At 47.3% G+C, this 25266-nt stretch overlaps 1 protein-coding gene across 4 annotated transcripts in view; it reads left to right on the top strand.

Annotated features, from left to right (window-relative positions):
* Positions 1-25266, top strand: part of ASTN2 (astrotactin 2) — an 879885-nt gene that overhangs the window by 194909 nt on the left and 659710 nt on the right. For all 4 annotated transcript variants that reach the window (XM_045469026.1, XM_045469024.1, XM_045469025.1 and 1 more), the window contains exon 3: positions 8890-9274. In XM_045469026.1, the coding sequence (XP_045324982.1) occupies positions 8890-9274 (385 nt within the window). The remainder of the gene's footprint in view (positions 1-8889; positions 9275-25266) is intronic.

The raw sequence follows: 25266 nt of genomic DNA, 5'->3' as shown, positions 1-25266 counted from the left end.
CCCCATTACCAAATATCTCCTGGCGGGGGGCAAAGTAGAGAGCTGTTCTAGCCCATCGTGAACAGCTGCCTCCATGGTCTCCTTGCTTTGTCTCTCCACCATATGCATCCAGTGTGATCTTAGCACCATATTGCTTAAAAAGAAAAAAAAATTCGAGGAACATGAGTGTCTAAAGTATAGTTCTTAACCTGTGTTACCATCTTATTCTCCCTCAAGTTCCAATGGGCAATTTCCAGTCTCTGAGAGAGTGAGCCTACCTTTACTGGAAACTGTCTCAGTTAGCAGGCCTTATCCCATATATATTCACCTTGTTGTGTCCTCTCAAGCAAGTTTATCTTCTAAGCCTCACTTTTTCATCTGTGCAAAGGGTGTAGTAATCTAATAACCAGTAGTGGAGCTAAGTGCTGAGCACCAGTAACTCTAATGCAAGGTAGAAAACACTAAAGCTCTTTAAGTGAAGTTTTAGGTGAAGCATTGTGGAAGTTCTGAGGATTAAGAGATTTCTTCTGGCTAAGCCTATAGAGGGGGCATCTCAGCAGAGGTCACCAAAGAGATTACATTGACACTAGCCTTGAAGTCTGGTGGTATTTGGACATGAGGTGAAGGATAACCATGAGAGTGGCATTCCAAGCAGAAGAAATGATGTGGGTAAAAATACCAGGACATTTCACAGAAACAACGAGTTCTGATGTGGCTGGACACTTGGCACTGTGCCTGCTGCATAGTAAGTGCCCAGTGGGGTTGGTGGCATGGGTGGGCGAAACATATATTTTGAGAAAGGTACCTCGAAAGTGTATGGTTTGAGACCAGATTATCCAGAAAAATGGGGGCCTGACTGACAAGAACCTGAACTGCCAAACCATAGGACTCTCCACCTTAATCAGTAAGGAGGGGCTCTGTGTCCAGCTGTGCCCCGGTCATGCTAGAGAAGATGGATTGGGAACAGTAGGGGTGGGGACAAAGCCTGGGAGATCATCCAGAGTGTATGAAGATGATCATGATGAAGGGGCTGTAGCGACTAGGGGCTAGGACGGCCATTGGATGGAGAGAAGGGGAAGGTGGCAGAAGTTATGTGTAGATAACTGTCAGGATTCACATGACTTCTCAGCAGCCTTGGGGGATGTGGGCTGCACATTCCACTGCCAATACCCTTTTAGGATGTTCTGTGAACTTGGTCAAGCCACTCCTCTCTGAATCTCAGTTTTCCTTATCTGTAATGCCAAAGGTCTGGACTATTTTCCAGTAACCCCTCCATCTTAAACCTAGACTGGAGCCTGAAAGGAGGCTCCCCAGAGAACTCAGAACCCTTACCCCACTAGCTCGGTCACTCGGCAAATGGCCAGGAGCACACCCAGTGGATCATCAGTCTTCAGCCATCCTAGGGCTGGCTGTCGAGACGAGACACAAGTGACGAGAAGAGAAGGACATTACTTGGGAGAATATGCATGTTCACAGCTCTGAGGATTAAAGGCCCGTGTTCTTATCACTGCTGAACAGAGTATTATAAATCCAGTCTTAGAATACCAAATCCCCTTGCAGCTTGGCCGTTGTGAGGGAATATTAAAAAGGCCGGAGACAGAAATAATCAGTTTCCCAATGACACATTGTCAAATAAAGCATTTCTCACATTATCCTTACCCTTCCCCCCCCCCACCCCGTCTTTTTTTTCTTTCTCTGGCTCCTTCTCCCGTGCCTGGATAGTTAACATGAAAAAATAGATTAAAATGAGGCCAGGCTGAATGGAGTTCTAAGTTTGACTTTTCAGAAGGCTCTCTCAGTGGGGTAGGTTGGGGTGCTTTCTATTTTTCATCTTTATATTTCTTTCAGTGTTTGATATTTTGTAAGCAAACCAGCTAGAGGTACTAGCATGGGGATAAAGGCAGAACAGCAGAGAGGGTCCACGTGAGGTCTGATCAGGTGCCCTTTGGATGCTGAGGTTAGAGATGCTACAGGGACTGTAAGATTTAAATTCCTCTGAAAGGTCTTGTTAAGATTTTAGGCTCCTGTATATTTATTAAGCACCTTCTCTCGACCAAGTACTGCATCTTGGGTTGTGTAAATGGCAGGGGTAGATGGCAGTTCACCTACAGTGGGAACATGGTCAACCAGATGGCCATATTGTAGTAGTACAGCCAGATGACTGAAAACCACAGGGGCTGAGAGGGAAGACATCACAGACTGGCCCCACCCTGAAGAGGCCAAGATACTCCCTGAGGACGTGATCTCTGAGCTGAGATGGCTGAGTGAGTTGGGATGAGCAGATGAAGGGGAGTGTATTAGTTGCTAGGGACTCCTTAACAAAATCACAACAAAATGAGAGGCTTAAAAGAACAGAAATTTATCCTTCACAATTCAGGAGGCCAGAAGGCCAAAATCAGGATGTCAGTAGGGTTTGCTGTCCCTGGAGGCTGATGGAGAATCTGTCCCGTGCCTCCCAGTAGCTTCAGATGGTTGCGGGCAATGCTTGGCCTTCCTTGACTCGTAGATGCATTATTGCAGTCTGTCTCCATCTTCACATGGCCTCCTTCTGATTCTCCTTCTCCTCCCCCACCTGGTCCTCCCCCCTCCTCCTACTTGACTGCTCCTCTTTTCTAGCTCCTCCTCTTCCCTCTTCTCATTTTCCTCCTCCTTCTTCTCCTCCTCTTCCCCCCTCTTCTCCTCCTCCTTCCTCTTCTCCTCCTCCTTCTCTTTCTCCTCCCTCTTCTTCTTCCTTTTCTCCTTCTCCTCCTTCTCCCTCTCCTTTTGCCTCCTCTCCTTTCCCTTCCTTTCCTTCCCCTTCTCCTCCTCCCCCTCTTCCTTCTTCTCTCTCTCTCTCCCTCTCCCTGTGTGTGACTGTGTGTGTATGTATGTGTCTGTCTGTCTTTCTGTCCATCTGTATCCTCTTTTTTTTTCCTTTAGAGAGAGAGAGAATATTTTTTTTAATGTCTATGCATTTTTGAGAGATGGAGAGAGACAGCACGAGTGGGGGAGGTGCAGAGAGAGAGGGAGACACAGAATCCAAAGTGGCCTCCAGGCTCTGAGCTGTCAGCACAGAGCCCAGCCTGGGGCTTGAACCCACGAACTGCAAGATCATGACCTGAGCTGAAGTCAGATACTTAACTGAATGAGCCACCCAGGCACCCCTCCTCTACTCTTCTTATAAGGACATCAGTCATTGGATTTAGGGCCCACCCAATCCAGTACGAACTTACCTTAACCAATTACAACTGAAGTGACCCTATTTCCAAATAAGATCCCATTCTGAGGTTCTGGGAGGACCTGGATTTTGCAGGGTCATTATTCAAACCAGAACGGGGGTGAGAGTGCTCTGGGCAGAGGGAGTAGCCAGTGTGGAAGAGCCCGGAGCATCACCCTTGGGGGGAATGCTCATTGCTCGGTGTGGCTCCAGAACAGAGTATGGGGTAGGACTTGTGGGGACGTGGGCATGAGAAAGAAGGGAGTACCTCCTCCCTCATGGCCTCCCTCAAGGCCTCATGAAGGGCCTTGAGTCCAAGAAAAGAGTCTGGACATTATTCTCAGGGCCCTGGAGAGCAAAGAAAGGGTTTTACACAAGGGAGGGTGCACAGGATTTGGTTTCGGATAGAGAAATAAGAGAGGCTGATATTTGTTGAGTACTTGGTGCCAGACCTTTTTTTTTTTAGTGTTTACTTATTTATTTTGAGAGAGAGAGAGAGAGCAAGTGCATGTGCATGCACGAGAGTGTGGGAGGAGGAGGGACAGAGAGAGAGGGAGAGAGAATCCCAAGGAGTCTCTACGCTGTCAGCGCAGAGCCCCCCCCGCCACCAGGGGTCAATCTCACAGACTGTGAGATCATGACCTGAGCCAAAGGTAAGAACCACATGTTTAAGTCTCTGAGCCACCCAGCTGCCCCGGATAGTAAGGAGTTTCCCGTCAGAGATGGGCACACACATTCTTCCTGCTCTTTCTCTCCCACTTCCTGCCTGACAGCTTAGTGAAATCCTCAGATCCCTAAGAAAAGGGTAAAACTGATCACCCCGAGACCTGTACTGCCTGCACTTCCAAAAACCAACCTGTAACTAACAGCCTGGCATTTTTATTTCTGGAAGTCGCTGCCCCTTCTCCAACCTTGTTTGTCTTGGGCTGCCCGAGAGTGAACACCATCCAAATCGGATTTGACATCAGCGCATCCCTGAGGCCAGCGGGGCCTCTGTGTGCCACCTCTGGAGCCTTGGCCTCTTCTTCACCTGCTTTCTAAAAATTCACCTCTTTTCCCTACGTCCCCTTCTTCCTGTTTGGCTTGCGGTTGCCCTGCTGTGTTTTCTCTACCTCCAGGACTCGTGTTTGCTCCTGGCGTGCAGACTCGGTGGGTGGACACTCTGGCCCTGCTTACCTTTCCAGCGTCAGCTCCTGCTTTTCTGTTCGCTTGCCCTTGGTGAGGAAAGACCGTGAGGAAATGGAGTGCGGTTCTGTGCAAGTGGACCGGCACAACAGCCTGGACCGATCCAGGTGGACGCACATGACAGCTTCTTGCTTCTGAGTTACTCGTCTGCTCTCTTAGGATGGAATGTCTCACTGGGAGAACACGGCCACCTGGTTGTCTTGAGCTCCTCTGCTCGTGCACAGCACTTGTTAGTTTGTAAGTGCCATCAGAGCACTGCTCAGATTTGCTTTGCACAGCAACCCTGTGTGAAGCGTGAATGAGAGATTATCACAGGTTTACCATGTACCAGGCACTGAGTGTGCCTCTCCACGTCTAACCTCTCTCTCTATGGATGTTTTTGACCCAGTTTTATGGAGGAGATGATTGTGATTGAGAGATTCATTCCTTTGTCTAAGATTGCCCAGTTTATATGTGGTAGTATGAGAGTTAAAGTCTTTCTGACCCTTAGTCTTTGTTTGCCTCTGTGTTATACTATTCCAGGTATTGCTAATTCCAATGTACAGATGAGTAAACTGAAGGTCCCTGGGGAATCTGAGAAATTCAAGCTCAAACACAATGAGTAAACTGGAATTCAGAACCTATTTCCTATTTCCTCCATGCCTGGAGCCTGTCCCCAGTTTCCTGTTCTCAACTCCTTTCTCAGGAAGGAAAGGGAAGGCTCTAGGGACATAGAACTGGCCAGACTCCTGCCTGTAACATCCCCTGAGCTGCTCCTGTGTTTGAGGCGGGGGTCCCCTCAGCCTTTCAGGAGCCCGGCATGGGGATATTTGTTTCACTAGGTCAGTGGTACAGTAAACCCTTGAATACTGAGATTCTCTTTTGGCCAAACGTTCACAGTGAAAATCTGATCTGTAACAGAAGCCACATAGTTGGTGGCTCAGCTGAGGCTGGAGGACGCTGAGGTCCGGGTACCCGGGGAGAACCAGAGCTGCTGGCCTGGGATCGTATCATATGGCAAGGCCAGGGGTTAAAGAATCATTGGATCATTAGGCTAAAGGTACTTTCGAGCTCAGCTCCCATCCAAGGGGGGCAAGGGAGATGGGTGGTATTCCTCTGTACGACCTTGCGGAAGTTTCCTGTGCTGGGAAACCTATACCTGGAATTGCCTAGGTAATTTGAGGAGGCGTATGTGAGGCTGGGCAGGGGCTAATCAGGCCTTCGATGCCCCTGTCCCTTCTCACTCCAAGCAGAACCATGTCACCATGTTGAGGTTAGTTTGAATCTCAGTTGCACTACCTTGCATAATGGACCTCCTGGCTCTGTGCCTCAGTTTCCTTACCTGACGTAGGACAAAGATGCCTAGCATGCACATTTGTGCCAAGGTGAATGCCAGAGCACGTGCAAAGTGTTTGGTCCAGATTAAGAAGGATTTGGGGGCCTCCAGGCAAATATTGCAGAATAGGCATTCAGGTGCAGAAGGTCAAGCTGTTTGTTCACTCCTCCTTAATTTATTCATTTACGTTAAATCTACCCTGGCTGAATGCTGTTGACAGCAGCAGCAGCTAACCTTAGTCTGTGAGCAGCTGCCATGCACCCTCCCCACAGCACTACATACACACATCTTAGTTAGCCTCACGATGACCCAATGAGCTGACACTGTGACACTGCCCTTGTTTAAGCAGTCACGAAGCCAAGGCTCTGAAAGGGAAAGTGACCTAGTCAAGGACATAGCCTCAAAGTAGTAGAATCTGGACTAAAACTATCCCTCTGAGGCCAGCTCTTAGCCACTAGGGCCAACGATGCTGGAGGGTTTTGGAGACAAAGCGTGTGCCTTCCTGCCTTCCAGGAGCTCCTGGTGTGGATTTAGGAGCTGATCCAGGGCCACAGGGGGTGACCTGGGAGGGTGGTTTAGATGCAGTGGAGGCAGAGACGGGCGGTAGTGGTTGTAGGTGGACAGTTGGTTAGGCCTTATCTTTCCCAGGGATCTGGGATCTGACCACAGGGTCGAAGTCTCATAAACAGGGTGGGCGGAAGGGGCTGCGGATGAAGGGCCCGCACTGGCAGGGGTCTGACCCTCACAGCCAGTGAAATGCCCAGAGGTAAATAGAAGATAGGCAAAGAGATTTCCCCAAGGTCGTAATTGACAAAAGTGAAAAGCTTTACTGAAGAGGCAGCCTCAAGACGTGCCCATCGACTCCTGGATTTGAAGGTCATGTTTTCCTTTTCCCTTCTCAGGATCTGCTCTCTCTTTGTGCACCCTCCCCATTGTTCCCGTTTTCTCCTCCCCTCCCTTTGGCCAGTGAGAACCACCATGCAGTCAAATAGCCAGTGGCTCTGCAACGAAGACCTGGGTTCAGATCCCTGCTTTACCACGTCCTGGCTTTTTGTACCCAGGTGGACCTAGGATCAAAAGCTGTGTGACTTCAAGCAGGTTCTTTAACCTTTCTGAACCACCTTTTCCTCATTTCATCTATAGAACAGACGCTATAATCCCGATCACATTAGATTGTGTTGAAGATCAAAGAACAAGAAGGAAAAGCAATAAGGAGAGGGCCTGCTATTATTTCATCAAGTGTTCTTTCTGCCTCCTCTCTCTTTTCACTGCCTGTTGCTCTTATCTCTTTCCTTCATTTTCCTCCTCCCCCACCTTCCTTTGTCTCCTCCCTCTCTTATCTGTAATGGAAAAACTGACAAGTAATACCCTGTCAAAGGAGTCTTCTAGACACAGAGCAATCACTGTTGTATGTTCTATGGAGGGAAAAAGGATCTATGTTTACTTGGGGTGGGGGGTTGCAAATGTGATGAACCCATGCATATGCACCCATTTTATAAACGTACATATATGCATATGTGTACATACGTACATACACACATACACATAAATACAATAGAGTTATTTGGTTTGTGTGCTTGTGCGTAAGTTCTGACGCCCAGAGAAAGCTCCCTGAGCATTCCATAGTAGCTCAGCTGTACCTACATGCCTGGCCACTTCTTAGCCCGCGTTCCCACCCACTTGTCCCTTCCATGGAGGTGATGAATTCCAGCTTACTGAACCGAGGTCCTTGCAAAAAGAACACGATAACGTTCCCGTGCAGGCAGGAGACTAGCCTAATGCTTTTAGTGAATAGTATCCTTCTTGGCTTAACTGGGTATGCTTAATGGCAGTCATGCCCCGCCCCCCCACCAATAATGTATTTAGCATTAACATCTGTCGTCTTTGTTAGATATTATACAAATAGTTGTCGGAAGTCATCCTTGCCTTCAGTGAGATCATAGTCAAGGAGGAGCAATCAACCACATGGGTGTGGTTGGAAGGATGTAGGCTTTAGAGCTAAAACAAAAAAAATGAAACCAAACACAGCCAAAAATGAGGCTCAGCTTTTGCTCTACTGTTCACCATGAGTTTCCAAGTCTCTGGATTTCTCCCCTCTCTCTCCCAAACAGTGAGGATGATCCTTCCCAACCCCATGAATTACCCCCAGGGATTCGACACAGGGACCTGTAGCCCCCCAGACACAAAGCACAGTATGTAAGGAAGAAAAGCAGGGTAACTGAGGGAGCTACTCCATCCATTGCAGATGTTCCTGGCACATGGTGAATACAGTGGAGTGAATAGAATGCCCACTGTCCCCTCCAGTTCTTGGCAGGTGCCATCGGGGACACAGACATGCTTGTGAGTAACCCTGCTCTTAAGGAACTCACAGAACAGGGTATTTTGTGAGTCTTGTGAATCATGTAAGATACGTCTATAAACATCGTAACCTGTTCCAGGGCAAGGTATGGTATGCAGACTCTGGAATATTTGCTAGTTGGATGTATTAAAGAAAAATAAGCTTCAGTTTGCCTTAATGTTCTGATTAAAGGAGCCCTAGAAAGGTGTGGGTTTTTTTTTTCATTTATTCATTCAATAGATATTTATGAGGCGCCTGTTTTGTCCCAGGCTCCCTACTGGGAATCACGTATTAGAAGGAAGTACAGACCATGCAGAATTATGTTTGATTTAATAATGTTGTCTCATATTTGTAGCAGGTTGGAAGAAAGGGTACTACTGTCTCTTGATCCCTAAGTGGACTCATTCTAGAGATAAAGAAGCAAAGCTGAGAGAATGTGAGCAAATGTCCTGGGGTCACTCAGCTGATGGGAGGCAGAGTCGAGGTTCAGCTACTCACCTGTGTGAAGCCACAGCCTTGACTCTTCTCCGCGTTTAGTCATCTGCTTGCTCTGACATGACCATTATCTATCTCATTTGCTCCCCATGGCAACCTGATGAAGAAGCAAAGGCAGGGATTCTTACTCATCCTCCTAGATGTGAAAAGCAAGGCTCGGAGAAGTCAAGCGGTTTGCCCAAGGTCACACAGCTTGTTGGCGAGAAAGCCAAGTTTGGAAGTGACATCTCTCTGGCTTTCAAGCAGCGGCTAGGGGTTCCTGTGGCTTTAGGAACCACGCCCAGGGATCTGCGCCGAGTCTGGTGGACAGGGAGACCCCGCTGGCCCCGTAGCCCAAAGAGCACTGGCCCATTTTCTTGTCCTTCTGCTCTTCTGCTCCAGGGCGGCCTCATCGCACTGCTGCTCCTGCTGCTGGTGTTCACTGTGGCGCTGTATGCCCAGCGGCGCTGGCAGAAACGTCGCCGCATCCCCCAGAAGAGCGCCAGCACGGAAGCCACTCACGAGATTCACTACATCCCATCAGTGCTGCTGGGACCCCAGGCCCGGGAAAGCTTCCGCTCCTCTCGGCTACAGGCTCACAATTCTGTCATTGGAGTGCCCATCCGGGAGACCCCCATCCTAGATGACTATGACTATGAGGAGGAGGAGGACCTACCCCGCCGGGCCAACCACGTCTCCCGCGAGGATGAGTTTGGCAGCCAGGTGACGCACACCCTGGACAGTCTGGGCCGGCCAGGAGAAGAGAAGGGGGACTTTGAGAAGAAAGGTGAGTCCTCCTTGTTGTATCCCACCTTCCAGGGGACGTTCTGGGGAGCTGGGAAGAGGCACAGGAGCTGGGCGGTTGGGGACACGGGTGGTGTCTTCAGGGCTGAGCCACTTTGGATTCATGGGCAATCATCAGACTTTGTCTTCTCTAGTTCTTTAGCAGTGATGGGAGAAAGAAAGAAAAAAAAAAAAAGGAGTCCGTGTTCTTGGAATTGAGTTTTGAGGAGCATCAGAAGTTACCTAGTTCAATATCTTTCCATTGTCTCTTGATTACTTCCCTTGATGGCCTTCTCACTACTCTGGTGGGAAGTCTCCTCATTTTCACACACTACTATTAGAAAGTTTTTTCCTTACATTGAATTGAAATCTCTTTTCTCTGGGCTTTCACGTCCACAAAGAAAATGAATCTGATTTCCTTCTTTAAGGCAGCTCTTGGAAAATTTGACTGCAGAAAAAAAAGGAGCGCTGTACCTTCTGGAAATCAATCTGAATAATCCCAGTTTCTTCAGCCATTCTCATATGACATCGTTTCAGACGTTTCACCATCCTGGTCACTGTCCTCTAGGTGGAGAGTCTGACTTTTCGTGTCCTAGAATGTAACACCAGCACTAACAGACCTCTTCCTCAAGGTGGGAATACTCCTGTGCCAAGCCAAATGGGACTCTCACCTCCCTCTTGCCAGCTGGTATGCTTCTGTTGATGAGATCACATTTGTTTTGCACCACTATTGCTGGGTCATACTGAGATTTTTTTGGTGACTGAAACCTCTCACCCTTTTTGATATGTGCTGTTGCAAAGACACATTTCCCAGAAGTTGGAAGACAATTGATTATTTAGACATGAGCGTAGAATGTGTTCTGTCTTTAGTGAGTGTCTATGGCACCAGTTTGTTTATAGATGGGGTTTGGCTCTTTTCCTATAAATGCTGCAAGCGAACCATTCTGCTCTTTCCTCCTCATTGTCTCTGTGATGCTGTTAAAGGCTTGGCCTGGAGACCCCCGTTCTGACACCGACCCACTGCTTTTGGTGAGTTGAGGGGAGCCCTCGCTGCTTGGGCCAGTGCCGGATCTCTGAGCTCCACATCCTTCTTCTCTCCTTCCAGGGTCCTTCCTCTTGGACCCGTCTTCTGTTGTGCTCAGTGGACTGATAAGGACATTAAGGGTGTCTTGCAAGGAGACATTTTGTCAAGCCTAGAACCCTGCAGAGAGGGGAGAGTGAGACAATAGGGGAGAACACAGGGTTTGGTGTCACCTGGACCTGGGTTCAAATCCTGCCTCCTTTATTTACTGGGTGACTTTGGAAAAATAGGAATTCAGCCCTCCGAATCTCAGTTTCCTCATGGAAGGGTTCCGGAAGGATTCAATGTGAAAATAAAATGTGTGCAAAATACCTACCCCAGGGCCTGGCACGTGGTAGAGGTTGAATCCCCGAGAGCTGTGTTTGTAGACCTCAGGCCCCTGCTCTTAGCCAGGCTTCCAGAGTGTCCTTAACCCAGGCCCAGTATTCATCCCCAGTCTCCTTATATGTTCTAGCCTGGGGTATTTCCCTTGTCCTCCATGGTCACTCCTGTCTCTGAACTGCTCGTTTACTGGCATTCCCTTCCCCCTGCCTCCAGGAAGTGGAGATGAGCTAATTAAATTAAACCCCACTCCTCAGTTCTCTGGTGAAATGGCCTTGGACAAAACTCTTCGCCACCTGGAGGGCCATGCCTTCGCCTCACCTGTTTTTGTCTGATCCACGTTATTTTTTAAAATAATTAATTTTTTTAATGTTTATTTTTGAGAGAGAGAGAGAGTGAGCGAGCGTGAGCGGGGGAGGGGCAGAGAGAGAGAGGACACAGAATCGGAAGCAGGCTCCAGGCTCTGAGCTGTCAGCACAGAGCCCGACGCGGGGCTCGAACCCACAAACCACGAGATCATGACCTGAGCCAAAGTGGGATGCTTGACCGACGGAGCCACCCAGGAGCCCAAACAATTAATTTTTTTAATGTTTATTTTTGAGAGACAGGGAGAGAGAGTGAGTGTGAGTGGGGGAGGGGCAGAGAGCGGGAGACACAGAATCCGAAGCAGGCTCCAGGCTCCGAGCTGTCAGCACAGAGCCCGATGCGGAGCTCCGACCCACGCACCATGAGATCATGACCTGAATTGAAGTTGGACGCTTTAACTGACTGAGCCACCCAGGTGCCCCTTGTTTTAAACAATTAAAAGAATTTTTTTTTTCAAACCCTGCCTAGGCTTTAAAACAAAGTACAGTTTGAAATACCACACAGCCCCTTCATCACTGTATCCAGCCACCCTTCCATCCGTTAAGGGTGGGCGAGGAAGAAATCTAGGCAAGATGGAAGTGAAGGGCACACTTTTCCTGACTGCACCCAGCTTGCTGGTCGCCCTGCCTGTCAGGAGGGGGCTGCTCGGGGCTGTTCTTGCAACACTGTGGTCCCTGAGCACCTGTTCCTCCTTGTCTGGACAGGAGAGGGATGGCTCCCCTGGCAGGTTGTAGAAGATCTAACAGCAGCTCAGACAGGTGAGCTCTCTTTGCCTCAGGCGGCCCTTGGGAGAGAACTGTGAGGTGCTGTCTTTCATGAGGTGACCGGGGAGCAGCCACGGGCTTTGTCCAGAGTGGACAACTATTCAGAGGCTGGGCAACCCAGACAAAAGTAATCCCATAGCCCTTTTGAAATCATACTGCCAAAGGCTGATCCCAGCTGCATGTTTGCTGCTTAGCATTTGCCTATAAATTCAAACTCCTTCACTATTCTCAAGCGCTGTCAGCCTGCTTTTCAGCTTGGACTTGTAGAGAATAGAGAGGACACTCTGGAGAGCAGAGGGAGGAAGTTTCATTACCAAGGGGCCGCTGCTTGGGTTTCCAGACCCCAAGAGCGGTGTCCTGAGCAGGTCTGAAATTCAGCTGGTACACGCCCACGTGGCCACACCCTTTGTTACATATTGAACTTCTGTGTCAGTTGGTAAGTAGCTCCCTGTTCTGAGTCTCCCCCCCCCACCATGCCCTTCTGCTTCCTGGCCATGCCAGCCCCCCTCCAAGAATCCTCCTGAAGCTCCCACCATCCAGGAACAGGGGTGGCTTTAGGGTACCTCCCCGGTGTGATGGCAGGTGCCCTGTCTTGCTAGTTGGTGCCTCTGCCTTAGAAATGCTCAGGAATTTTGCATATCATTGCTGATACACCTTAGCACATTGCTGCGGATTTAATCACGTCAGTATGTGAATGCTTAGCACTGTGTTTGGTACATAACGGAAACTTGATAGATTTCAATTCCAGTTCTCCTTATCCATCCTGAAATTTATGTTTCCCTTCCCTGAATATTATGCATGAAAGCTCAAGGAAATTAAGGTAACAGATTTATCACCTTATCAAGGGATAGGGTAGGGGATGGCTGAATGGGTATTGGGTTTTCTTAATTTGGTTTTATTATTGTGGAAAAAGAATGCATACTGTTTCTAATGGAAGGAAGGGAAGGAAGGAGAGAGAAGGAAATAGAAACAGAGACCTTTGCTTAGCTATATAACCTCTGTTTTGAGAACTTTCCTTGAATTATGCCATTTTCACCAGTAACCCTGTGAGTTGTGTACTAATGTTGCTCCCATCCTACAGAGCAGGAGATTAAGGCGAAGAGGGGCTGAGTAACCCGTCCAACGTCACACAGCAGGAAAGTGACTGAGCCAGGTTAAAATTCCAGCACTAGAACTGTCTCGATAAGGGGCAGAGCAGGGAGGGGTATGGATACACCTCCCACGCTGAGTTTCATGGTCTTGAAAGGCACTAAGCTGTTGTAATCCCAGGGACAGCGAAAGCATAGCAACCATGAACTTGCTTCGTCCACAAATCAGGGAAGAAAAATATATAATTAACATCTGTTCTTGGAGGCAGGGAGCTGCTACAGAGTAAATCTGGACTTCTGGATTGGCTTCTAGCAGGGACTTTGCAACAGAGAGATCCCATTTTTTAGTGTTTTGAGAGGCTCCCAAGGGTACAGGGGACTCGTATTTGTTGTCAATAGAGCACTCTAGGGTGACAGAGAACTGGAAAGCTGTTTATTAACTTACCCTCCTAATGCCCCCAGGCAAATGCCATGTAAATGTCATTGTTGTGTAGTGCTTTCTAAAATTTCAGAGCTCTTTCTACACAGCACCTCATTCAGATGCCTTGATGTTCAAACTTCTTCATGCAGAGGCTCTAGTCTAAGCTTCTAGCACCCTCAGCTTCACTCCTGCCCACATCTTAACTTCCCTTTCCTACCCTCAGCCATTCTTTACACAGCGGTGGCTCTGTTATGATCCTTCTGGTCACACTGTTTCATGCTGAAAGCTTTTCCTGAGCTCTCACTGCTGTTGACCTCAGCTTCCATACTCCAGCCAATGGCCTCCTCTCTGCTCTTCAGTTTTCCTGAGCTTGTTGCACCACAGGTCCTTTGCATAGCCATGGTTATGTTTGCCTGGAAGAATCCCAGTCTTTCCTTCCCCAGTCTATCATGGCTGACTCCTTCTCGCCATTCTGGCGTCGGCTTAGTCCCACCTCATCAGACAAAGCTCTTTTCTCTATGTGAGCTCTCTTCTTTTGCCTTCTATCAACTCCCCTGTTTGTTTCTGTAATAATAATTTTTAAATTATTTGGGCGTTTTAATTAATTGCTTTAATTTTCCCACTGGATTCAGGGTTCCATGAAGTTGTGTACCAGATATGTTTGGGTTATTCTGTGCCTCATGAAGTATCTGGGATACAATACGTGTTGCATCAGGTAGATGGAAGAATGGGTAAATGAGTGGATGGAGAGATGGCTATCTTAGTGTGTTTCCACAGGCTGGTAACTTGCGTGGACTCCTTACTAATCTTTTTCTGACCTGGACCAGCCTTGTTTAGTGTTTTTAAATCAAGGATTTTTGACTCTTCCCACCCCTTTCATAAGGAAGAAGTTACTCTTATCAAAATTTGGAGATCGTCTCAGTTATGCAAGGTAAAAGTAGCAGAGCCAGAATTTGAACCCAGCAAACCCCAGTAGGCTCTGAACACTATACCACACGCATTAATCCTGTTCATTTATTTGAGCAGGAGAGGTAAGACATGAGCTTAGGTGCTAGCAAGCCAAGTCCCTTGGAGCTGTGTTTATCAAAAATATTGAACACCAGCCACAGCGAGAAATAGATTTTGCACTGAGGCCCCACATGTATGGGTAGGAGTGTGTGTGTGTGTGTGTGTGTGTGTGTGTCTCTAAAATAAGTTTTGCAAAAGCATACTTATCTTTATTATGTGTGGCATGCTCTGATATTTTCTGTTCTTTTTATGTCATCTTTTTAATGCTGGTATGGACCACTGAATTGGTTTCACAGTTGATGAGTGGGTCTTGACCTGAAGTTCAAAGATCTCCTAAACCTTAGAGAGGGTATATTATATTAGGATCCCCAGGGGCACAGGTCCCTGGTTGCTGGATCTCTGATCGCTTCCTGCAGGTGCTTTTTGCCTGGAGATCTGAAGGAGGAGGATAATTCAAGGTACTCAAGGTGAGGTTTGGGTAGAGGAAATGGGGATGGTACATGAGAGGGTCCTGGCCCACGTGAGGGCTTCATGTCTATTGTCCCTGTGGCCAACTCATTGGTGTCTTTTACCCAACATGATGGCCCGGGGTCCCATCATCTTTATACTCTCTCTTGAAACTATGTGGCCATTCCTTCCAAAGGCTGCTCTGTATGTTCTGTATATTCTTTCCTTAGGGGACACTCTCTCTTCCATCCATCCCCCAGCTCCCAGAAATTTCTCCTGTCATGTTCACTCCCTGAGAAAAACCACTCATCCTTTAAGCCACAGCTCAACACCTTCCTCTTCCCAGGTTCTTGGAGGCTCAGAGGGAGGTTGTCCAAGAGCATGAGGAAACTCACTCCCTAACAACAGCTCCCATTTGGCAGGGCTTTGAGGGTGCTGCCAGGCTCCCTGGGGCCCAGAGGAAAGCGGGATGGGCAGAATGGCTTTCACCAGAGCTGAACTGCTTTTAACTGGTTCATACATTGTGGCTCCACATAAGATTATTTTTGAAAGATAGTTTCTTTAGTGTAAAAAGAAAATGTTGGATATGACTTTCTTACACCAATCTGCCCTGGCTTCGTGTTACTGACTGGCTCTCCCCTCTCCTTGTTGAAAGTTCCTTTGGGAGTCTGAGTTGCAAAATGCCCCAGAGGCTGTTTGGTGTACTTTCTGTCTTCTTTACACTTATATCACCTGTCCTAGAGGGAAAGGGGGCTGACGCTTTAGTCCCTGCATCTTTTTTTGGGAGGGTGGATATGCTTCCTTCACTACTCAGTCGTTCCTTCATTTACTCATTTGATTTTATTTTTTTAAGCAAGTTTTTTAAGTTTCTTTTTATTTATTTTGAGAGAGAGATAGAGAGCAAGCGGGAAGGGGCAGAGAGAGAGGGAGACAGAACCCCAAGCAGACTTTGTGCTATCAGCTCAGAGCCCAACATGGGGCTCGAACTCACAAACCATGAGATCATTCATTACCTGAGCCGAAATCAAGAGTCGGATGCTTAACCAACTGAGCTACCCAGGTGCCCCTCATTCTCTTATTTAACAGCTGTTTACTGAATACCTACTATGTGCAAGACCTTGCATTTAATGCAGAAGAGACAAAGCACAATGGGAAATCATTTTCTTCTAGAAGCTCACAGTTTAGAGGGGTTTAAAACAGTAATAGCCGCTTTATTTTATATAGTCCTTTAACATTTATAGAATGGCTTCATAAACATTATATGATACTCTGTGTGTTACTGAACCCTTTGAGAGACCAAAAACCTTGCAGAGCTCAGAGGAATTGAATCACTCTGCCCCCATGACAAAGAGTGAGTTTGGGGATGAAGCTCTCCTTAAACCCACATCTCTTGAGTTCAAGTTCACGGCTCTCTCTGGCCATACCGTATTTATCTCTGTAGCATCTTGACTATTGTTTGGCAAAACAACTTGTTACATCCAGACTGCCCTCCCCTCTTCATCTTAGGTGTAAGAATGTCTCCTCTTTGGGTGTATTCAAGCCTGGGTAGCTCTTGGTTCAGAATACTGTGGCACGATTGGAGATGAGACACAGTAATTCTTTCTAATTCTCAGATTGTAAAATTTGAACTCAATCCATTTCCATTCTGTTTTCTTATTTGGACTTCTTAGAAAACAAAGTGGGGCAAGATCTGTATTTAAAAAAAAAAAAAAAGGTTCCTTAGAACTGGGCAGCCTGGCAAGTATTCAGAATTGAAAAGTTTTCTTTTTTTTTTTTTAATGATTGTTTATTTATTTATTTATTTATTTGAGAGAGAGAGACAGACAGACAGACAGATAGACAGACAGACAGAGTGCAAGCCGGAGAGGGGCAGAGAGAGAGAAAGAAAGACACAGAATCTGAAGAGGCTCCAGGCTCTGAGCTGTCAGCACAGAGCCCGATGCGGGGCTCAAACCCACAAACCATGAGATCACGACCTGAGTCAAAGTCGGACGCTTAACTGACTGAACCACATTCAGGCGCCCCTTCTTTTCCTTTTCTTTTAACCCCAGCTGGCCACTTGTAGGGTGGTAGAACATTCGTGTTCTCGCCAATTAATGTTACCACGCAGTGGAGTGCATAAGACTGTGGAAGACCAGACTCTGACTCTGCACCAAAGCTTTTTCTGCTTTGATGTGTCAGTCCCCCCGTCGTGGACATTGGCCCTGGTGCCGGAGTGCACAGGCTGGGCAAAGCAGGAGGGAGCCGCTCCTCCAGCAGACTGGAGCTCGGCATCCCCAGACAGCCATCCTCTGAGCTGTCTCCACGCTCTCTAAAATAAGATATAGACAGAGATTTGTCATGGAATCACAAACAGGAATGTCACCAAAGCTGTCACCAGAGCCCCTTAAAATGTCACTTCCCAGCATTAATTGCCACGATAGCAAAACAAACGGGCGTTCTCTGAACATTTGCTCTTCCCCTCCTCCCTCATGATTCTTCCCCTATCTCCCTGTCTCCCCTTTTCTCCCTTCTCCCGCAGAGTCCCCCTCCTCCTTGTCTCCAGGGACACTCTGGGCATTCTGACTTGATTAGACTGTGCCCTGGAGAGGCAGCCCCACCGCACACTGACAGATGTGGGTGAAGGAGGTTTGATAAGTGTCAGGGGCTGAAGAGACTGCTCCCTGATTGATCAGAGCTGGAGCAATTTCCCAGCAGTCAGGGGACTCCGTATCTCCCATACAGGCCTCCATTGTAATAGCTGGACATCACCCAGCGGGGGCCTGACTGTCACCAAGAGTCCAGGCAGCTGAGGCTCTCTCTCCTCCAGGATCCCAGCCTGCCTCTGCCTCCCGTATGCTCATCCGCCCCTGGGATGCAATAAATTACCACCCTGATCCACACTTATGGTCAGTTTTTTTTTTAATATTTCCTACTTAGCAAAGTTTGTAGGCTCATTGTAGAAAACTTTTGAAAAAGTCTAAATTAGATGTTTTTCATAATGCCTCAGTAGCCACAACTGTTGACAGGGTTTTCCTTTTGTTTCTCTTCTCCTCTTTTGCATATTGAAAGTTGAAAATCTATTATTTTATCTCTTACATTTTTCTGAAATATTATGCCAGAGCATTTCAAACTGCTCATCATTTCATCTTCTGACTGTCTCATAGTTTATTTATTGGTGAACATTTTAGTCGCTTCCTTTTTATTTTATGTTCATTAGCAAATAGACATTTGGGGCTTAATATTATTTTTCACTATTCTGTATTATTTTCTCAGGGTATATTCCCAGGAGTGGAATTACTGGGTTAAATGATTTGACTGTTATAAAGTTGTTGATGCATGTTTCGCTCAACACCCCCGTGTCAGAAAGTCCCAGTAAACATTTGTTAAATAAGGAAACATTTGTACATCTATTTTTTTATTTATGAATTCAACAAGCTTAAATTAGGTCTCTACTGTGTTAGGCACAGTTTAGGGCACGAAGGATAAAGCAGTGAATAAAATATATATAATTCCGTTTCCATTAAGTTTACGTACTTTTTTTGGGAGAGACAGACAGTGTGAGCAGGGGAGGGGCAGAGAGAGAGAGGGAGAGAGACAATCCCAAGCAGTCTCCCCATTGCCAGCACAGAGCCCAATGTGGGGCTTGAACTCATGAAATCGCGGGCTCATGACCTGAGCTGAAACCAAGAGTTGGACCCTCAACTGACTGTGCCACTCAGGTGCCCCTAAGTTTATTTTCAAGTATGCAAAGACCGTAAATAAGTGAACAAGAAAAAATATATTTATGTAAAAATATATAATCAAATAGAAAATATAAATATGTATGAATATACATTGTATAAGCCTAAATATATAAAATACATATGTATAATTATATATAATATCAAATCATGATCCTTGCAACAAGGGAAAATTAAAACAAGGAAAGGAATTAGGACCCTCAGGAAAGGCCTCACTCATCTGAGGACCAATCTGTAGTAGATGAAGAACCCAGTTGGATATTTGAGGAAGGAACGTTTCAGGCAACACGAATGGCAAGTGCAAAGGCCCTGTGGCATCAGTGTGCTGGGAGTGTTCAAGGAATAGGAAGAAGCAGTATGGGGAAGAGAGCAGTAGAATAAATTGGGTCACAGAGGTGCTAAAGAAAAGGTCATGTAAGGCCTGGTAGGTAAGGGTGTTGGCTTTTGCTGTGAGTGAGATGGGGAGCCATTGGTAAATGGGGAGTTAGTTTCCTGCAAAGGTGTTAAGCAATTGGGAGTCAGGATGAAAAGGAGGGGTTTAGGTGGAGTTGACATTCAGAAGGAAGGATGCTGGGGAGACCAGAGAATAGAGGTTGTGCTCTGGCATCTCTGGGGTAGAATTCAGTCTCCAGATGTATTTCTTTTGTTCTGTTTGCATACAGAGTATGTTTTACATTTTTCAGTTAAGTTGCCCATCTTCATAAGGCAGGACATTTCGTGTCACATTCACATTTCTGCCCATGCGTCAGGCACCATTGAGTTGGAGACTTGATCACTGGAGACTCTGGGAACGCCAGGCCTTCTGGCACACGGCGGAGGCTGAGTGGTAGTGCCTCATCCGGGAGGGCTGTTCTCCCTCTCCAGCTCTGGCACCGCCTGACCCACTTCCTTAACAGCAGCGATCCCCACTTTGGTGGCAGGTCCGGATGCCATTCTTCACCCTCTCCAACTCCTTGAGTTTTGTGTTTCCAGCCAGACGGAGGCTCGCAGCGGAACAGACACCAAAAGACCTTTGAGAAGTCAGACAGCAGAGTAGGAAGTGGCTAAGAAGCCCAGCTCTCAAAGCAGACCCATCATGCGTGCAGTTCACAAGGTGTGAGAACTGGAGAAAGTCACTCACACCTCAGGGACTAGGTGTGCCCGCCTCTGAAATGGGATGGCCTTCTGCAGGATGCTTGTGGCTATGAGACCAGGTCACACTTGTCAAACACTTAGTGGAGGAGTTTGATTCTAAACAGATGCCATTATTGCTACTGTGTGAAATGCTCACTGCATTCAGCACAGGGAGGCTCAGAGAGGGGAAGGGGCTTATCTAAGGTTGCACAGCCAGTTCTGTGGAGTGTGTACGTGGGGGAGGGGTGGTGGTGGCCCTACCAGAGGCCATCTAACTTCCAGCCAGTGTCACCTTAGTGTGACTGCCACACGTTCTGAAGGGATGATTTTTTCTATTCAAATCCTGGATGTGGACCTGGGTCCTGACACATTCTGGGAGATGACTGTCTATGTGTGAGAGGAACGAAGGAATGAATCCCCGGCTGCAAGGGGCAGTTTTCTCCCCCGGGGAGAGTCGGGTGGACAACACAATGCTGAGTTGGCTGTGCCAATGCCAGTTGTTCTCTGCCTTTCCAGCTTTTCCTTCAGCCATTGCTCAGCAAGGGGGTTCTCCTGTCTGAGGGGGTTCAGATGTCTGGCACGCAGGACCTTCCTCCCCACCATCTCCGGGGTGGGACAGGAGAGACGCAGGATTATGAAAGCAGGGGAGTCTTGCGACCTCTCTCCGAGGCTCCAGGCTCCTGGAGAAAGGATATCCATGGGTGTCCGGGCAGATGCATTGCTGCCCCCTGAGCACAGAGAGGCCACTGACCGGCATGGATGGATAATCCCCACCCAGTACCTGGCTCCTGTGCGACTCTTAAAATGTGGCTGCCCTGGGGCTCCTGGGTGGCTCAGTCGGTTAAGCGTCGGACTTCAGCTCAGGTCGTGATCTTACGGTCCCTGAGTTCGAGCCCCGCGTCGGGCTCTGGGCTGACAGCTCAGATCCTGGAGCCTGTTTCAGATTCTGTGTCTCCCTCTCTCTGACCCATCCCCGTTCATGCTTTGTCTCTCTCTGTCTCAAAAATAAATAAACGTTAAAAAAAAATTTAAAAAAAAAATGTGGCTGCCCTTATGCCGCAGCCCACGGGCTCACTGCTCCTTGGCATTTCCAAGGTGGACATTTACTGCCTGCTCTCTCTTCTCTGCATTTTAAATCTATGGTACTTGAAACATGTTTCCTCTTTTCTTTGCCTGGGTCCTCATCTGTGGAATGAATACTGAAGACAAAAGTATCTTTGTAACTTGGCCAGGAGCCATTCTGTTTTGGGTGGTCAACATCCCCAGCAGGATAAGAGTCTGGTTTCTAAAACGTTCTCAGACACTAAGTCTTCTGGGCATCCAGCAATGACATGAGAATGGGGAGTGAGATTGGTGTGCCTGGGTGGCTCAGTCAGTTACATGTCTGACTTCGGGTCAGGTCGTGATTTCAAGGTTTGTGAGTTCGAGCCCCGCGTCGGGCTCTGTGCTGACAGCTCAGAGCCTGGAGCCTGCTTCCGATTCTGTGTCTCCCTCTTTTTTCTGCTCCTCCCCTGCTCATGCTCTGTCTCTCTCTCTGTCTGTCTCTCCGTCTCTTTCTCTCTCTCTCTCAAAATAAATAAATAAATAAATAAATAAATAAATAAATAAATAAATAAAACATTAAAAAAAAAAAAAAAAAGAATGGGAAGCCAGTAATCTTCCTCCCTTGGCTCCACGGTTCCATACTTGAGTAGAGATCAGCCATCAGCTACATGGAGCAAACTGCCCGCCACTGTCCCTCTTCATCACATACTTTCCCAGCCTCCCCCCTTCACTTCCTGCCACCCAGACAGTATTAACAGACACAGGCTGGCTTTGGAAACTGCATCCTTTGGAAAAGGTGATGGTCTCCCCTAACGAGGGACTCTGGGTCAGAATCTAACCTTTATCTGCTCACTGGTTTTGAGATTTTGGACTAGTCGTTTCTCTGGGCCAGTGGTTCTCGACCCGAGGTGATTTTGTCGCTGTCACCTCCTTACTGGGGACATTTGATAATGTCTGGAGACCTTGTTGTTCGTCATGGACTGGGGAAAGGGTAGAGGATGCTGCCGGTATCTGGTGGGTAGAGGCCAGGGATGCTGGTAAATGCCCTGCTATGCACAGGACACAGGATGGCTCCTCTCGGTAAAAGGATTACCCAGCTTAGAACGTCAGTAGGGCCGAGATTGAGAAGCCCTGTTCTAAGCCCTGGGTGTCACGTTGGTAGAATGGAGGTTCTAATTTTCACAAGAATGTGGGAGAGCCAAATAATTACGCAAGCGAATGCTTCTTGTCAACTAGCACATTGCACAAACATAGGATGGGAATGCTGTTGTTGCATTGTAACTTTTTTTTTTTTTTTTTAATTTTTGGTCTGTTTTGTTTTCCAGTATTTCTTGGTTATTGGGAGACTATCTTTACAATTTTTGTAGCCAGTCTTTGGTATTTTTATTTTTTTAGTTTTATTATTTAAAAAAAATCTTTAAAAACTGAGTTGAATCCTCAGCAGCTTTTTTTTTGTTTTTTTTTTTTTTTTTTATTTATTTTTGGGACAGAGAGAGACAGAGCATGAACGGGGGAGGGGCAGAGAGAGAGGGAGACACAGAATTGGAAGCAGGCTCCAGGCTCCGAGCCATCAGCCCAGAGCCTGACGCGGGGCTCGAACTCATGGACCGTGAGATCGTGACCTGAGATGAAGTCAGACGCTTAACCGACTGAGCCACCCAGGCGCCCCTAAAAAAAATCTTTAATGTTTATTTATTTTTGAGAGAGAGGGAGGCAGAGAGAGAGGGAGGGCGCCACAGAATGCAAAGCAGGCTCCAGGCTCCGTGCTGTCAGCAGAGAGTCTGACGTGGGGCTCGAACCCACAGACTCTGAGATCATGACCTGAGCCGAAGCTGGCCGCTTAACTGACTCAGCCACCCAGATGCCCCAATTTTTTATTTTTTTAATTGAAAGCTAGCTGATACCACAAAGTGACATTACTTTCAGGTCTGCAACGTAGTGATGTGACAAGTCTCTATGTTATGCTGCGCTCACCACAAGTGTAGCCACCATCTGTCACCATACAGCACTCTTACAATACCATTGACCATGTCCCCTGTACTGCACTGCATTATTTTTTTATTCACTATATAGAAGGATTTGTTCTTGAGAGAGCTACCTCAGGGCCTTTGCATTCCTGTCCCTGAACAGTGTTTTCTCCTGGTTTCTGCATGACTTGTTCTCTCAGTCCCTCCCGGTCTTTTTCATAGGTCATGTCATCATTGAGGTCATCCCTGACCACCCCGTATGAACTAGCACAGTACAGACAATCACATGTGCATACCCCACACTCTAGTCTCCTTTCCCTTCTCGTCTTTTTCTTCTAGCCTTTATCACCATTTGACCCAATATATATATCTGTGTATCTAATTGTCTGTCTCCCCCAGGTATTTTGTCTGTTTTGTTCAGTGCTATGTGCTTGTTATTTAGATCACTGCCTGGCACAGAGCAGACAACAAGTAAATAACTTCTGGAATGAATGGGTAAATAGAATGAGTGAATGAATCAATGAATGACTGACACTGAGTGCTTTTATTAAGTTTGTTCAGGTTTCAAAGAAGAGACTGTTTGGGTTAGCTGATGAGGATTTATTTTTAGTTGCAACGGGAATAATATTAGCTAGCTTGTATGGGCCAGCCTCCATGATCAGCACTCCATAAATATTTACACATTTAATCCTCAAAAAAAAAATGTTGGTATGGTCAGTACCTCTCACTGCCCTTTTTTTTCAGATGAGGCAACCAGAGCTGGGAGAACACAGGTAACTTTCCCAAGATCACGTACCTGCTTGGCGTTAAAGCCGGGATTTGTACCTTGCTCTTTGTGTCCTTTGAATGCTTGCTTTTCACTGATGTTCTGCTGCCTTCACATTTGGAGAACCCAGGGGCCAGGGATGACGAGAAGACAGTCACGGGATTCAAGGAGAAAGCGCCACTGTTAGGCTGTAACAGGAATTAGCACACTGTTTCTGCCTCAAGTGTCTCTGCTAAGCTCGTGAATCTGTGTGAGTGTCTCTGGACCTTTCTTTATCTCCTAATCTGTGTATGCCCATGGCTTCTGCTGCCTCATAGCTTCTGTTCCTGGCTCCACTCTGTTCCTTATGAGATATGCTCATCTGACTGTGACAGTCTTCTTGGATCTCCTGTGCAAACACCCTGTGAGAGAATTTCCCATCTCCAGTGTTTAAAGTCCTAACGGGCAGGTCCTCACACAGGCCACACCACCATCCACAGGCTAATGTGGGGCTGTCTGTGCTCAGACATGGATCTCTGGTCCCATCAGCTTCGCCAGGATAGGGGAGTCTCAGCATACCCTCTGGGCTCTTATGCACCTGCAGCTGCCTTTCACTAAAGCAGGCATCTGTGAGTATGGCAGGCCCTCAAAGCATCATATCCCGTCCAGAACAGCGGGGAGCCCATCTGCTCAGAGCAGGACTGATGTGTCTTGCTTCAAAAGGACCTGGTTTGTGAATAGCTCAGCTTAGCAAAGAGATAAATCAAGGAATGACAGATTATTTTCCTAAACGGTTCTTTATTTTACAAAAGCATTCTCCCCAGGATCTCCTTCAATAGCTAGCATCCCACCAGTGCATGTAAAAGAGGGTGGGACTTCACCAACTTTTGACTTATCGAAATATTTAAGGATACACTAACCCATAAGTCAAAGCAAAAGTAATGGGAGGGCTTTCTGGGGGAAGTGGCCAGCCAGCAGACGATGGGTTTGGAATGGGGCATTCATGGGTATAAACCACCTTGATCGTGGGCAAGCTAACTGACTTCTTTTAAGTCTCAGCTTCCTCATGTGTAAAACTGGTTTACTAATAATTTGGGACTTCTAGAGTCGTTTTGAGAATGAAACGCCTTAATAGGTAGATAGCCTGGTGCATAGGCTATCTCTCCTACATATTATTATGGTCTTGAGAAAGTCACATTCTTTTCCTGAGCCTCAGTCTTCCCATCCGACTCATGAGCAGCTTGGACCCTTTTAAGTCTACACGCCTACATCTTTCAGTTTCTGCCCTGTCACTGGAGTCCAGTGGAGACTGAGCCAGAACTGAGTGCCACATGTCCAGCTAGCATGGCTAATGGTGTGTGTGTGTGTAGTGCAAGGAAGTTACTAGAAAAACCAGCATCTCTGTAAGAGAAAGAAAGGAAGACTTTCTCTCAGGCAACCTCTCATCTACTCGTACCTCCTTGTACAGAAATGGTGCAGAAAGGAAAAAGGGCGCTAGTAACTAGGTTTCTAACTGGGCTAATACGTGGCAGAGGTCAGTCTCAAGCCTCTTTGTATAGCCTCCTGGCTCCTGGACTGTTTGGTAAGTGTCCCAAGGAGGTTGGCAGAGAGAGACATCACTTCCTCATCATTTCCCTAGTGAATGAAGCCTTGGGAGACCAGATGCATCCACTTCATTATAATTATGTTAAGTGCCGCCTGATTGGCGCTGTTCATCACCCCGGGAGAGCAGCCTCGCCCAGTGTGGACAGACAGGCAGCCTGCTTTGGCTCAGCATAGCTTTGTCCCATCCAGCTGTGTCTTTGGCAATGACTCCTGTGGTTCTCCCTCCTTCCCCCTCTTTTTTTGAAGAGAAAGCATGGGGAGACAGAGGGGAGGGCACCGAAGGGGGAATGAGGGAGCCTGGGCT

The sequence above is a fragment of the Leopardus geoffroyi genome, chromosome D4 (assembly GCF_018350155.1).
Source record: "Leopardus geoffroyi isolate Oge1 chromosome D4, O.geoffroyi_Oge1_pat1.0, whole genome shotgun sequence".
Classification (NCBI taxonomy): Eukaryota; Metazoa; Chordata; class Mammalia; order Carnivora; family Felidae; genus Leopardus; species Leopardus geoffroyi.
Note: the sequence above shows the minus strand (reverse complement) of the source record. Positions and strands in the feature narration are given on the sequence as shown.